Source organism: Lithobates pipiens, unplaced genomic scaffold (genome assembly GCF_037356315.1).
Source record: "Lithobates pipiens isolate NorthernLeopardFrog02 unplaced genomic scaffold, aLitPip1_a1.2 Scaffold_19, whole genome shotgun sequence".
In the NCBI taxonomy this organism is placed as follows: Eukaryota; Metazoa; Chordata; class Amphibia; order Anura; family Ranidae; genus Lithobates; species Lithobates pipiens.
Window position 1 is genome coordinate 372,061,295 of NW_027507764.1, and position 15,835 is coordinate 372,077,129.

The following is a 15,835-nucleotide window of genomic DNA, read 5'->3' on the forward strand; positions in this document are numbered from 1 at the left end:
TTGAATAAATTTATATAAAAATCACCTTTTATATCTCTGACCATATATCGGTGCCTTTAAAGTCCTAAAGTCCCCATACATCCTTCATATTCATTGAGGATGATGGCACCCCCTCTATAAAATGTTATATTGAGATATCCACTGCTGTGCCACTAAGTGTTTCTGCTGATATCTCATTTGTCCCCATATTCTTTTCTATTCATCTACCAGCATTGCTAAACTACTCACCATTGAAATGACCAGTCTCTGTTAAACTAATTGAAAAACATGAGGACAATTAACATTGAAGTCTGCACTAAGAGGATATAAGAAGCATCTGCATAATCCCTCCCTAATCTGAAGAAGGCCTCTGATTGGCGTTTGGTACTTGAAATGCCTCTAAACTCAGATTCTGAACCCATTTTTTTGCAGTGCAAAAAAATCCTCTAAACTCAACAGCCTAGAAACCACTGCAAATTACCCTGTGCACATGTACTGGTAAGATAACATGGAGGAGAGTTCAGGAGCAGTTGAAAAAAATGCCCAACTGCTCCTAAACGTCCGTTTACCAGCAGCAGTGTACATGTAATACATTCCACTTCAGAAAAATCTTCTGAGCTTTGAGATATGAAGATCCATATAATAAAATTGGCCTCTTACCGAATGTAATGGATCCCTATGACAGAATTCAAACTTGCTGTATTGATATGACCACTGAAGTAGATGTTACTCTCTCAGCTTTCTCATGTCCATGTGCTTCAGAAGGGCTTAGACTCAGGTGATTCAAAGACCACTGCATTGGATTACTCCCATAGACCTTCAGCCTGCTTGTGTTTCATTAATTATCAGCTTGGATGTTTCAGGTGTATGGATTCAAACAACTTTTAAATCCGTTTTAAATGGAACTCCAATGGTTTGTAAATCATAAGTAGATAAGGAAAGAAAACCCTCATAGAGTAAAACCGCTTAAAATGTATTAAAATATCTTTTTAAAGTTAGACTTACAACAAGGCTGACATTTCAAGCGTAAGAAGTATTTTGTCTAGCGACTATGTCACACGTCCATACCAGTTGAGTGGCGCTACAAGAATACTCAGATCCAACGCATTTCCACAAATCGTCTACTGGGAATGGAGGATACTGAGTAACGCCAGCCAACCGTCTTTTCAGAGGGTGACCCCGGAAGTGCATTTGAAACCTCAAGTGCCTTAAAGAAACAGCTGCGCTCTTGTCTGTTAAATTACTTAAAGCGGGCATGTCCAAAGTCCGGCCTGCGTTCGGGTTTCGAACAGCCCACCTGGTTAATTGGACCTATATATCTTTTGTGGCCCCCAACGAATCCCAGAGCACTGGGGGCAACAAAAGATATATATGCTGACTGCCTTGTAGGGTAAAGGGAGTGGGTGGGATGAGTGCCGTACACACAGGAGTATTCCTGTTTACGAAGCAGCCTCTGTAATAGGAAGTCCCGTCTCCTGCACTGCTTTTGGACGACTGTTCTGTCCATCATAGGAGGCGGGACTTTGTATTAAAGAGGCCGCTGAGTAAACAGGAAATACCCCTGTGTGTACAGCACTCGCCCCACACCCTCCCTCTTCCCTTTTAGGCTGCAGATGGGCATGGATCAGGCTACACTGATGGCAATGGTGAGTCTGAATTCATGGCAATGGGGGTGCTGCATTCATGGCAATGGTGCTGCATTCATGGCAATGGGGGTTCTGCATTCATGGCAATGGTGGGTGCTGCATTGATGGCAATGGTGGGTGCTGCATTGATGGCAATGGGGGTGCTGCATTCATGGCAATGGTGGTGCTGCATTCATGGCAATGGTGGCGCTGCATTCATGGCAACAGTAGCGCTGCATTCATGGCAATGGTGGTGCTGCATTTATGGCAACGGTGGGGCTGCATTCATGGCAACGGTGGGGCTGCAGATGGACACTGACCCTTATTTTTGCTTTACAGATTTTTTATTTAAAATGTAAGTTTTTTTCCTAAAACTTCCCTCTTAAAGTGAAGGTGCGTGTTATACGCTGATAAATACAAATAACATGCCCAAGCTCATCTCTTCACCACACACAGCCACAAAGGCGAGAGTATTCTTGTTAGGCAGTGTTTTGGGGAGGACGAACACACATAGACCAAATTTTAATCGTTCAAAGAATGTCAGGCAAAATGGTCGGCCCTCACACATGTTCACTTCATCAAATTAGGCCCTGTTTGAAATAAGTTTGGACACCCCTGACTTAAAAGGAATATATCTGTGCCATTTAACCTTGTATCTATCACAAATATATAGTATTTTATCCAAAAGAGACTATGGGGTTGATTTACTAAAGGCAAATCCACTCTACACTACAAGTTCACTTGGAAGTGCAGTTGCTGTAGATCTGTATGACTGAATATGGCTGGGTAGGGCTGAGTATGGCTGGGTAGGGCCGAGAGTGGCTGTGTATGGACCGGTATCACCAAGTATGGCTGGAGTAGGGCTGGGTATCACTGAGTATGGCTGGGTATCACTGAGTATGGCTGGGTATGGTTGAGTATGGCTGGGGGTGGATGGGATGAATGGTGGAGGGATGGCAGAGTATTGTGGGGGGTGGCAGGATGGCAGAGTATGGTGGAGGGATGGTAGGATCGCAGAGGGATAGCAGGATGCAGAGTATGGTGGCGGGATGGCACAGTATGGTGGAGGGATGGCAGAGTATGTTGGAGTGATGGCAGAGGAATGGCAAGATGCAGAGTATGATGAAGGGATGGCAGAGTATGTTGGAGGGATGGCAGGATGGCAGAGGGATGGCAGGATGCAGAGTATGGTGAAGAGATGGCAGGATGGCAGAGGAATGGTAGGATGCAGAGTACGGTGGAGGGATGGCAGAGGATGCAGTTGTCTGTGTCAGTGAGCAGCGCTGTGGGCACTACACATCCAGCCCACAGCGCTGCTGCATCTGATCTCTCCCTTCTCCACTCACACTGGACGGAGAGGGGAGAGAGGAACCGGATATCACATTGGTTTGTTTACATGTGACCGCGCCGTCATTTGATGGAGCAATCACGTGGTAAACGGCCGCTGTCAGCGGCCATTTACCATGATCAGTGATGTGCCAGGTCCTCTGGACAGTACCTGTCGGAGGGTACTTTTATATGTAAATGGGCATTTTTACACTGGATGTTTTTTATATTCTCTTATTACATGACTGCATGAGAGGGGAGATCATAATAGTGGACACAGGATCCCTGGTGGATTGGATGATCATGATAATTGATGGTTATCTGGTGAGTGAGAATTTTGGATGGTTGAAGATTACACAATATTTGCAGTGGACAGTATGCACAGCACGGAATTGGATAATATACTGTATAATGGAGAGTGATTACACATAAGCAATCAGCACCTTGCATGGATGGACATTTTATTTTAATGTTTTGGATTTATGTCTTAATATTTGAGCACAGTGATGTTAGTATATTTGAAAGTGTATATTGATATATATTACAGTTGGCAAGGCTATGTATACATACAATTTTATATTTCAGGAAAACCATACAAATAGGGCTCTACTGAAAACAACAATAGATATAGAAGACACGTTTATAAAGGAAACTACACAGGAGTATCACGGCATCAATGACAGTACATTTAGGAAGTGGAAAATAAGGTTAACCACTTGTTGCCTTTATTTTTTTATACACATGTTAAAATCAGCATTTTTTTCTAGAAACTTAGAACCTCCAAACATTAACCGTCTTTTTTTTTTTTTTTTTTACCTTTACTTTCCTACCTGGCTTCATTACCACAATCCAACCCTCATCTCTTTCTTCGAGTTTGCTGGTTTATGTTGGATTTATGCTGGAATAATTCCTCATGCATAAATATTTGAACATACAGGATGTCACCTATAAGAATCACAGGACACAGTTCTGATTTTATGGCTTTATTGCGTACATTCCACTAATTTGCCGGTACAGTTTCTAAAGTTGTAAATTTGTACAATTTAAAAAAACGTATCAAAAATAATTTTATACGATTTTATATGATACCTTTTATAAAATATAATTCAAAATTATTCAAGTAACTATTGTTTACAAGGAAAAAAAATGTAAGCCGATAAGATGGAGACTGAATGAAGTCAAATGAGCAAGATGGAAAATGGATTCAAGTTACTTTTTAGCCCATGTTCAGGGTTTAACCTTATACCTTATGTTCTGAATTCTATTGTTTTTTTTTTTTTTTTTTTACTTATTTGTTAGACTAAAGCAGACCAACAAAGAATCAAAATTGGGCCAATTTAGCAGCAAGGGGCTAGCTTAATTTCGATCCATCTATGATCTATCGATTAACTTCTGTACAACCAGCCTAATGGAAAATGATGTCTCAAGACTATGACCTCTCTGTGCCCCCCTTCTTTTAAACTTTCTATGTAAAACCCCATTATATGCCCTTACAAGCTTGCTGGCCATGATTCGAAGGTCCAGTGGTACATCATGAGATAAAAGACATTTGCCTGGCAAAATTTCTCCTAAATTCACTAGGACCGCAAATCCCTAACCTGCTGGATGTGCTGTGAAGTCAAGGTAGCAGCGAACCAGAAATCTTATCCCTAATAAAGAAAAGTAATATCGATGCCAATAAGGAAGTGCAAAATGTGTGTATGTGTGGGAAATGGGCTCATATCATAAATAGTTTTTAAAATCAATCCTGTTTGTTTCTTAGCTAGCTGTCTGTATACTTTGTCTCTCCTGAGCCACACAGGCTGATACAACATGATACAACCTGTATGGGCCCTGATCTAGTATTAACTATGATGCCAATGGACTGGTGTTTGTACTGAGCATACTTGAAATTGCACTGCAAGTGCACTTGGAAGTCTGAGGGGTAGATCTGAAATGAGGGGAAGCTCTGCTGATTTTATCATTCAATCATGTGCAAGCTAAAATTCAGTTTTTTATTTTCCTTGCATGTCCCCCTCAAATCCCCAGCGACTTTACTTTTCAATTGGAACTTTCAGTGCAATTTCAAGTGCACTTTGCACTTGTAGTTTGCACTTGTAGTGCAAAATGAATTTGCCTTTCGTAAATATCTCCCTATATCTACTAGAGGAGGAATATGTCTATTGGAAAATGCATTTTAATCATATAAATATCATACATCTAGCATGTAAACTTAAAAAAATTAAATATAAATCACATTTAAATTACTTTAAGTTAAACATTGCAATAACAGGAACTATGTGCTCACCAAAACTATACTATGACATTCCTTACTGCTGACTTTTTAATCTTCATTTAATATATTGTGCAAACAAATTAATGTTAACATCATATAAAGAAATTATATACCCTGTTTCCCTGATACAGAGTAACAATGTATGAGAGTATAATAGCCTATCTCTACAATTAACCAGTTAATCTGTATATTATTTATTAATGAAGGCTTGTTACTTGTGGCCTTTCCATCCGGAAAATGTTGGTTACTTGACTGTCATGTTATGAATAAGATAAGGAAAATTACCTATTCCTTTATTGTTTTGTAGTAGTAATAAAACTTATTTAACCTTCTTAAATCAGTAAAATATAGTTATTGGTTTTAAAGTGCTAATTTAGCAACTGTAGCGTGCAGTGAAGGAAAAAGTTAGTCCTCTTAGCCCCGACTCACACTGATGCAATGTGGGAAACACAGCGATTCCTGTGCATTTCCCACACAGCATAGCAATTACACTGTGTTCCTGCGATCTGCTGTAGGTGTCAATTAAAGGTTAATGACACCCCAAAAGCAGCTCGCAAAACACTGTGCTTTTGCCTGAACCAGATTTTGCCCATTCTAGGGCGAAAAAAATAAATAAGCTGACCGCACCTGTTTCTTGTGAATGCATTCATTCTGAATGGGCTAAAATTGGACCTCATCCACAAGAAACAGGCATGGGCAGCTTTTCCTCATTCCTGTGCTAATCACATGTGATGTGACAGTGTGAACCGGGTTTAAGCTCCATGTCAAAACTTGGTTCAGTTACATACGTGTAAAGATAATTTTGTCTGCAATGATCAAGGTAATTTACCTTAATGGATAAAAAGTTTCTGAAGAGATCCATTACCATTCTATTGTAAGGTACCGGCTAAGTGATTCTGCACAGTTACTTAGGGTATCATAAATAATATACATTTTTTGGCATACAGTTGCAAATTTGATTTCATTCTGGAGCTAGGTTCACACGTGTTGGTTCTCACATGTGTTGATTATGCAAATTTGACAGACGATGTCGCCTGTCTACTCAACAGCCACAGCAATTGAACAGCCCTTACTAGCTGTATGGTAGACATTTTGGCTCTACCACCTGTTTTTACAGCCACCCATGTAAAAGAGGTCTTAAGGTTAAAAAAGGCTTAACCCATACATTATAGGAATGACACTACTGTTGTCAATATAAGTTAGTGTCACTAGTGCAATGTGTCAGAACTGTTATAGAAAACTAAGAAAAACTTCTGTCTTTAAAACTGTTCTTTAAACCCCTTTCCCCAAAATACACTTTGTAATACTCTCAATCTTTTTGAAACTGACAATTTTCTGATGAATGGTACAAGGGTATTGTATGCACAACAAAGTTAATAAAGAAAAAAACATGTAAAGAAAAAGAAAAGCATACGCATTAATGCGCATTATGTCATACACTAACCTGCATGCATTTATTATGAATGGGCTGCCAGTGCACCGACAGGTCAGGAAGATGGACCTGCAGTGTTTTTCTATATCAGCACATCAAAAAGCTTGGTTGTGCATTACTGCCTGCTGCACTGCACTTCACTGCAATGCATGAGTGTTGTGATGGCATTAAAAAATCACTGCAGAGGACCAATGCACACAATGTGCATTACTGCAAAACTAGGATGTCAATGAGCCTTAAATGTGCATACAGCTGTGTGACTGATGTATTTTTTGATTTATACTATAGACTAGCCTGTGTAGTGTCTTTTGAAAAGTTATGCCATATCTAAACAAATCTACACAAAACGCGTCGGCCATACGCAATGCTGACCTGTGTCTTAATGGACATATTGACCCTGGTCTGCAGCAGATTACCAATTTTGACATTTATGGATTCATCAATTATGGTTCTATTTTATATATTTATACTCTTGCTGCTAGTGCTGTTTATATGATACATATATACAGTATATATATATATATATATATATGAATTTACCCAATGCAATATAATAATCATTGTTTAGAATTACTATAGCGATGTAATTTCTTACCCACGCCACACTTGTATGTTATGTGTGGGTGGAGCGAATATGAATCAGTATATCTACTATATATGTGGTTTTTATTGCTATATTTCATTTAATGTTCCTTATTAATAAAAAAAATTTTTAATCTGCCTTCACAAAGTCATCTATCTCATCTAAAGTCCCACTTTTCCTTCTTTTTTCCATATATAACAGGGATGGAAGCACACCGCATATGTGCCTCATTTAAAGTCCCAAAATCCCCCCCCATTTGATATCTAAACAAATCTGACATGCATAGTGAAGGAAAGGTGCTTTGGTGCATCTAAAGCTGATCACACATGTTATAGCCTAATTTTACAAGCTCCTTTAGACCTCTTTCACACTGGGGCATTATTCAGGTGTTTTTCAGGCGCTTTAGCGCTAAAAAAGCGCCTGTAAAGCGCCTGAAAGAAGCCTCATCTGCAATCCCAATGTGAAAGCCTGAGTGCTTTCACACTGAGGCGCTGCGCTGGCAGGGCATCAAAAAAAGTCCTGCAAGCAGCTTCTTTGCAGCGCTTTTGGAGTGGTGAATACACCGCTCCTAAGGCACCCCTTCCCATTGAAATCAATGGGAAGCACCTGCAAAACACCTGCAAAGCACCTGAAAAGCGCCTGCAACGCAATTTTTGCAGCGGTGCGTTGTGGGCGCTTTTAACCCTTTATTTGGCCACTAGCAAGGGTTAAAAGCGCCCCACTAGCACTCGAAAAACGCTGGTAAAACGCTGCTAGTTTAAACTGTGCTTTACGAGCGTTTTTCGGGCGCTGGCAGTGTGAAAGGGCTCTTAAAGCACTTGGGCTTTCACATTGGGATTGCAGATGAAGCTTCTTTCAAGAGCTTTACAGACTTTTTTTTTAACGGGGGTCTTAGAGTTAATAATCCATACCTTTTGAGGGTCTACCTGATCAGATATAAAGGATTCTTTAAAAAGATGATTTCAACTTTTTATGTCAAGCAAAGTGGAAGGGATAGAAGTAAATTCTGCACATCACTGGATAGAGGAGGGTGCAATGTTTTATGATTCTAGAAATTGTATGCACTCAACATGAGTACCATTTGTTGCACAACAAATACCAAAATGGTAGACCATTTCTTGCCACACACAAATCCACTGGTCACTAGTTATTGAATTCATAGCTGCAACGATTCAATTTTTCTCAGATTTGGAAGAGCAGCAGGCATAGGTGGGACAAATACCCTTTCTTTTATGTACCCCATAGATAAAAAACGCAGGAGGTAAGGTCTGGTGACCTGGGAGGCCACAGATGATTAACAAGATCTTGCTGTCCACCTCTTCCAATCCACCATCCTGGAATGGTGTCATTCAGATAACACTGGACCTCCAAGTGGAAGGGACACAGGGCATCATCTTGCATGAAAATCAAGTCATCTGAATATTCTTGAAATTGCGGAAACAACCAGTTTTGCAGCGTGTCCAGACATGAAAAGCCTGTCACAGTTTAAAAAAAGAAAGGTCCATAAACTTTGCTTACAGAAATGGCGCAAAATACATCCAGCTTCAATGTGTTTCTTTCATTTACTACAACTATGCAAGGATTTTCATTCCCCCAAATTCTTACATCTTATCGATTAACCTTACCAGAGGGATAAAACGTTGATTTTTCAAAAAAATTTGTCATTTGGAAAAATTGATCTCTTCCATATAATGTAGAATTGCAGTGCAAAATTCGAACCTTCTGTTATGGTGACCGGGATGTAATGCCCGCAGTAACTGCAACTTGTACAGCTTCATATGCAGACAGTTTTTAAGAATACGCCATATAGCTGGGTGGCATTGAATGGGACTTCTAGGTGAGCTTTTAATTTTCAAACCTTCCTCAATCCAGTGATGTGCAAAATGTGTTTCTATCTAACACAGTTTGTTTGAAATAAAAAGTTTAAATTTGCTCCATCTTTTTGAATAACCTTGTATATGAAATGGATTGCTAAAACGAGCACTTTGACTATATCGTTTTTGGTAACTCTAAAGGAGAATATCCAATTTTAATACTTGGGCCTCCTAATTATCATAAAAACAATATGCATTCATTGGCAGATTTGAGATTAAAAGGAATTTCAGCAGTTACTGCAGGTTGTGACATGTTTTCTGGTAATGATTTACATTACACTGCATTTCTGTGCATTATTTCCACTTTGTTTTTCTTGTTCCAAAAATGCATTCCAGTCAGGTGGTGTTAGAGGCAGCTTGATCTGAAAATGGTTCCAGAATCTAGAAGAGATAGGTATCAGTGATGTTAATGCAGAAACCTCATTATATATTATAAAAACTATTACATATATAAAACATGAACCTTGCAGGTGCTCACAAATGCACCTATAGTACATGCAATATGTATATATAGTGTTTATGTCTATATTGCTACAAACTGGTAGAAAGCTCCATTTTACTAAAGCTATTGTCCCAATAGCCTGGTATGGAGACATATTTCAAAGAATCCACAAAATAATACATTTGTGACACTGAAAAAAAACAGGAATTCCAATAGCCTGGTATGGAGACACATTTCAAAGAATCCACAAAATAATACATTTGTGACACTGAAAAAAACATAGGAATTCCAGACATTTGTCCCTGGAGACATAGACCTAAACTCCAGCACAGCGTTCAGACCCATTCAGCTGCAGCATATTTCAGTCTGTCACAGACTTCTGCACGCGGCAGGCAGCGGGGTTGAACGCTGTACCTGTGCCTCCCAGACACACTACAACACCAGGATTGAACACATAGGAACTATACACCACAGATTGTAAGGGGCCTTATGAATTTTTTGTCATTTTAAGTTTGTGTTTTGTATGTGTTTTCTTTTTTCCACCTCACCTACTATGTAACTATGGATAAGCACCTGAACGACTGCAACATACAGGGATATACAATGTAATACTGACACATAATCACACACATAGGTTGGACTTGATGGACTTGTGTCTTTTTTCAACCTCACCTACTGTGTAACTATGTATGATTGTTGTGTACAAGTCCTACAAATTTAGCAATACAAAGTACATGGGTAAATGTACAAATATCTGTAAAAGAGAAATTAGAAACATACTGGTGATGGTAGATATCTGGGTCCCTCTGAATTCGTGTTTGAAATCCAATGTATAAATCATCCCAGAGTAGGCCATTTTTCACAACATGTCTCATGACGGTAGCTCTACTTCTTATCTGTCATAACATAAAACATAAATGTTTTAAATATGGCCTTGAAAATGTTCTTGGAAAAATCAGAAAGTAGTCTAGAATCTGCAGAAATACTGAATATAAGATGATTTGAAATCCTGGATCAATTAGTGTTGGATTTTACAGCTTCCCTGTAGGCCTCATGTACACACATTTCTAGTAAATGCAGTTTATCCTGACAGGAGAAAATCACCATTATAAATTCATCAAGCTGCATTTTTTCAAGACAGTTTAGGAGAGTTTAGCAGAGTTTGGGAGTTTATTTATTTCATTGGCCAGAATTGTAATTTCTTCTGCCCAATGAAATAAATAAACGCTGAAGTGTTTGAAGAGTGTTGAAGAGTTTATGAGCGTTTCTGAGCATTTAGCTTTTTTTGTGGGTCAGAATTTCTGCTTCTGAAAACGATTTTAGGCATTCCAAAAACAGCCTATAAACTCCCCTGCTGATAAACTGCTAAAAACGTCCATGTGTGCATGGACACATAGAATAACATAGAGGGGAGTTTAAGGGCAGGAAAAAAAAAATACTCAAACTCACGAGTTTAACAGGAGCAGTGTGCATGAGGCCTTAAAGAGGGAGTCCACCTAAAAAGAAAAATATTAAAAGCCAGCAGCTACAAATACTGCAGCTGCTGACTTTTAATAAATGGACACTTACCTGTTCCAGGGTCCAGCGATGTCGGCAGCCGAAGCCGAGCAATCGCTCGGCTCTCGGCTGCTGTGGCCGCCATTCTCATTGAGGGAATCAGGAAGTGAAGCGCTGCGGCTTCACTTCCCGGTTCCCTAGTGCACATGCGCGAGTCGCGCTGCGCGTCGCAAGTGGTCCCACTATCTCATGGGACTTGTGTGTTTCCCAGGAGACAGCGAGGGGCTGCGGGAAGGGGTGTGACTCCAGCGGGAGTCAATTCCCAGAAGTGGGTGCAGATACCTGTATTATACATGGGCACATTATACGTGGCACTGGAGGGGGGGAAGAATCAAATGAGAGGAAGTTCCACTTTTCGGTGGAACTCCGCTTTAATTAACCACTTACAGACCGGACCATTTTGCTGGTCAAAGACCAGACCACTTTTTGCGATTCGGAACTGCGTCGCTTTAACTGACAATTGCCCGGTCGTGCGACGTGGCTCCCAAACAAAATTGACGTCCTTTTTTTCCCACAAATAGAGCTTTCTTTTGGTGGCATTTGATCACCCCTGCGGTTTTAATTTTTTGCGCTATAAACAAAAATAGAGCGACAATTTTGAAAAAAACGCATTATTTTTTACTTTTTGTTATAATAAATATCCCCCAAAAATATATAAAAAAACATTTTTTTCCCTCAGTTTAGGCCGATATGTATTCTACATATTTTTGTTAAAAAAATCACAATAAGCGATTATTGATTGGTTTGCGCAAAAGTTATAGCGTTTACAAAATAGGGATAGTTTTATAGCATTTTTATTAATAATTTTTTATTATTTTTTTTTACTAGTAATGGCGGCGATCAGCGATTTTTATTGTGACTGCGACATTGTGGGGGACCCATCGGACATTTTTGACACATTTTTGGGACCATTGTCATTTATTATGTAATCACTGCTATATAAATGCAGTGATTCCTGTGTAAATGACACTGGCAGTGAAGGGGTTAACCAGTGGGTGGCAGTGTAGGGGTTAAGTGTTCCTAGGGGTGTGTTACTAACTGTGGGGGGGTTGGGCTTTCATTTAGTGAACACTGATCTCTGCTCCAATCACATGGAGCAGAGATCAGCGTCACTAGTTGCTAGGCAGAATGGAGAAATGCTGTTTACACGGCCTTTCCTCCATTCAGCCGTCCCGTGAGACGATCGCGGGTATGCCCGTGGCGATCGAGTCCGCGGGTCCTGCGACCGGACTCACGGGGGTCCCGACCAGCGCGGGAGCGTGCCGCCAGCGGCGCGCTCCTGATGGCAGGGCGGCATTGAAGATTGGAAGTACATGTACGCCAATATGCCTGCCCGTGCCATTCTGTCGACGTACATCGTCGTGCGCTGGTCAGGAACCGGTTAAGGCCTCCTCTGAACAAAAACAAAAAAGCTGAAAAATGGTCATAAACACTCAAACTCTAGGCACAGTATTTATTTACTTCAATGGCCAGAATAAATTAAAATTCTGGCGAATGAGATAAACTCCCAAACTACAAACTCTGTTAAACTCTGATAAACTCTCCTAGACTGTTTTGAAAAAATGCAGCTTAGGTGAGTTTATAATGCAGATTTTTCTCTGTTTACAAGGAACCAGTGTGCATGAGGCCTAAAGCCCCATACACACTATCAGTTTTTCTGCTGAGTATTTCCTTCAGGTTTAACAAAACCATGTAGTGCAAGGGCCTGCCTGATTGCATACAAATTTAAACTTCTAAGATTTGAACTCATATTATATTGTTTTGGTAAATCTGAAGGAAAAAATCTGCAGAAAAACTGATGTATTTAGAAATCTGTCAACATCAAAACAGTTTTCATGTTGAATTTTCAAAGCAGCGGTGTTCTGTCAGATTAGCAAACCTGTGAGATCAGCAGGCTTGCCGATGCTTTTAAAATTCAACATCAAAACAGTCACACAGACTTCCAAATATTGTATTTGACTATATGAGCTCAGTTTACTGGTAAAACTAAGTGTGAAATGCAAGACTTCAGTGGGTGTAAAAAGATGTCCACTTGCTGAAATGTAAAGTGTATTTAAACAAAGTCAGATCAGATCTTAAATTACTAAACTCAGTGACTGAGAATAGAATTCTGGAGTAATTTCACTTAAAAAAAAAAAAAAAAAAAAGTAGCCTTAAAAATAGTCACACAAGCCAATTTGTAATTTTATGTTATTAAAAATTACCTTATGATTTCAACATGAAGACACTGTAATTCAGTACAATATTCCAAACAATTTGACAACCTGGAGGCATACTGTACACTGTTTATGTACAGAACATCCTCAGAAAGGTAATGTTCTGCTTGTGTGGGTGATGCACTGATTTTCACAGATGTCTGCACTAAGACACAAGTAACATTTTAGGCATCCTCTGCAATAGGAATTTCATTTTTATTCAGATGCATCCTAAGGGTTAATTACTGAAGCTTTCCTTACTGGAACACTGAAAATGCACCAGATGGTTATAATGAGTGCAGACCCTCCCATTCAGAAATCAGGAATATAGGGATATAGTGGAAACAGAAAAAGGTAAAACGCTGCTAAAAAGTTTGTTAAAATTCTTGCAATATGCAGAGAGCACCCACGGGGATTGTTGTTCTGTAAATTATATTGACGAGGAAAGTTCCAAGAAAATCAGTTTTCGTGTAAAAACTCAAAAATGTATTTAATAATAAAATAGCAAAATATTACAAGAACAATATCAAAATGTAAAATCTAAAAATAACATCAATATTGTAATTATAGTCTTAAGATGAAGATTGAATCAGATGTGTGTCTTTGTGTGTGTGTGATGTTTCCTCGTGGTGTGTCTGAAGCAAATCTGCTCAACTTTGTTTCTGTTTCTAGCTTTTACTCTTAAAATCTGACCCCACTTTATCGTTAAAAGGGCTGGTTTAAGGTTCTCATATGTCTTTCAGTGCTACAGAAAACTGCGGGATTTAACCCCCTCACGTAATGGTGGGAGTTGCTCAGTTTCTATGCATTGGCATTCCTGAGGAGTGGACAAGAACAATGTGTGAAGCCATTTAACGTATACAATATAAGTTTCCTTTAACATACGATCAAATACTAAAATATATTTATTTATATATATATATTATTCATTGAAAATCCAATGTTCTTATTAATATCCTACTTATATTCGTAACTAAAACATGAACTTTTACATCTTAAGAAATGTGAATCCTTCCCTCTCCATCTGTGATGAGGGGAGGTAAGAACTAATTATTACCATATGTGAGCTCTCCAAGGAAATGCTTATGAAGCTTATAACAACATTATATATATATATATATATTAGATTAATCACTTGACCACTGGGCACTTAAACCCCCTTCCTAACCAGACCAATTTTTCAGCTTTCGGTGCTCTCATACTTTGAACGACAGTTACTCAGTCATGCAACACTGTATCTATATACCTATATGAAATTTTTGTCCTTTTTCTTCACACAAATGGAGCTTTCTTTTGGTGGTATTTAATCACCGCTGGGTTTTTTATTTTTTGCTCTATAAATCAAAAAAGACTGAAAATTCGGTAAAAAATAAAATAAAATCTTTGTTTCTGTTAAAATTTATTGCAGAGTATTGGCAGAGTATTGCACAGTTTTGCAGAGTATTGGCAGAGTGCTGCATGGTATTGGCAGAGTATTTCACAGTATTGGCACTGAGCAGCACTGTGGGCACTACACATCCAGCCCACAGCGCTGTTGCCATCTTTCCACCTCTCCCCTCTCACTGTACCGATCAGTACAGAGAGGGGAGGGAGGAACCAGCGTCATGGCATGATGCAGGTTTGTTTACATGACAGATCGATCACGTGGTAAACGGCCGCTACCAGTGGCCGTTTACCGTGATCCGTGATGCGCTGGGTCTTCTGGACCCAGCAGTCATGGATGTTTGCGGGAGCGTGCCCCAGGGGGCACGTGAGAGCAACATTCTGGGAGGACATCCACGGACATCCACCCAGGAAAACACGACTGCGCTGTAGCCGTCATTCGGCTATGGCGCGGTTGGCAAGTGGTTAAAGAAACTTTCTTACAGTGTCTATCGTTTATGCATGCTTAGACACTTTTAGGCATGTTCTGATTCTCATTTTTTCTACTCTTCAGCTCCTCTTTCAAATGTGCTGTTCAACACCTGTAAAAGTGAAGTTTTTTTAACACAGTCCAGCCAGGCCTATAGTAAAATGACAGCTGAGTGGGAATACTGATGTTCTGGGACAACAACATATGACGTCCTCTGAGAATGCACCTCTGTGGATGACTGATCACTGCACTGGCCCGCTGCCAGTGTCATGTGATCTCTGTGACCAATCATAGCAGATCACATGACAATTGTAAATAATGGATGGCTTCTTTTCATTCCATGCATTGTATACAATTCCTTCATAATTTTTCTATTGTTTATTTAGTATTTTTGTTCTAATATACGTTATTAACATTAGGCACCGCAATAATCCCCCTAGCTCTGCCATCTCTCTTTTTACTGTAACACTCTATTGCTCTGATTACAGTGTGTTAGAAAAAAATCGTAAAAAATAAATAAATAAAAAAAGTAAGTAAAAAAATTAATAAGTAAATAAAAATGAAAAAAAAAAATAAAAAAAAAAATATATATATATATATATATATATATATATATATATATATATATATTCTTTTTTTACATATTGTCACCAAGTTAGTATCCCTGATCACTGCCACACCAATTATAATGCTGT

At 39.2% G+C, this 15,835-nt stretch overlaps 1 protein-coding gene across 3 annotated transcripts in view; it reads right to left on the reverse strand.

The window, feature by feature from the left end:
- Positions 1–3,897: 3,897 nt before the first annotated feature.
- Positions 3,898–15,835, reverse strand: part of LOC143996967 (cytidine monophosphate-N-acetylneuraminic acid hydroxylase-like) — a 399,676-nt gene continuing 387,738 nt past the window's right edge. For all 3 annotated transcript variants that reach the window (XM_077492297.1, XM_077492296.1, XM_077492298.1), the window contains exons 13-14: positions 10,317–10,432; positions 3,898–9,475 (exon numbers count right to left, since the gene is read on the reverse strand). In XM_077492297.1, the coding sequence (XP_077348423.1) occupies positions 9,364–9,475; positions 10,317–10,432 (228 nt within the window). In that variant the 3' untranslated portion in view covers positions 3,898–9,363. The remainder of the gene's footprint in view (positions 9,476–10,316; positions 10,433–15,835) is intronic.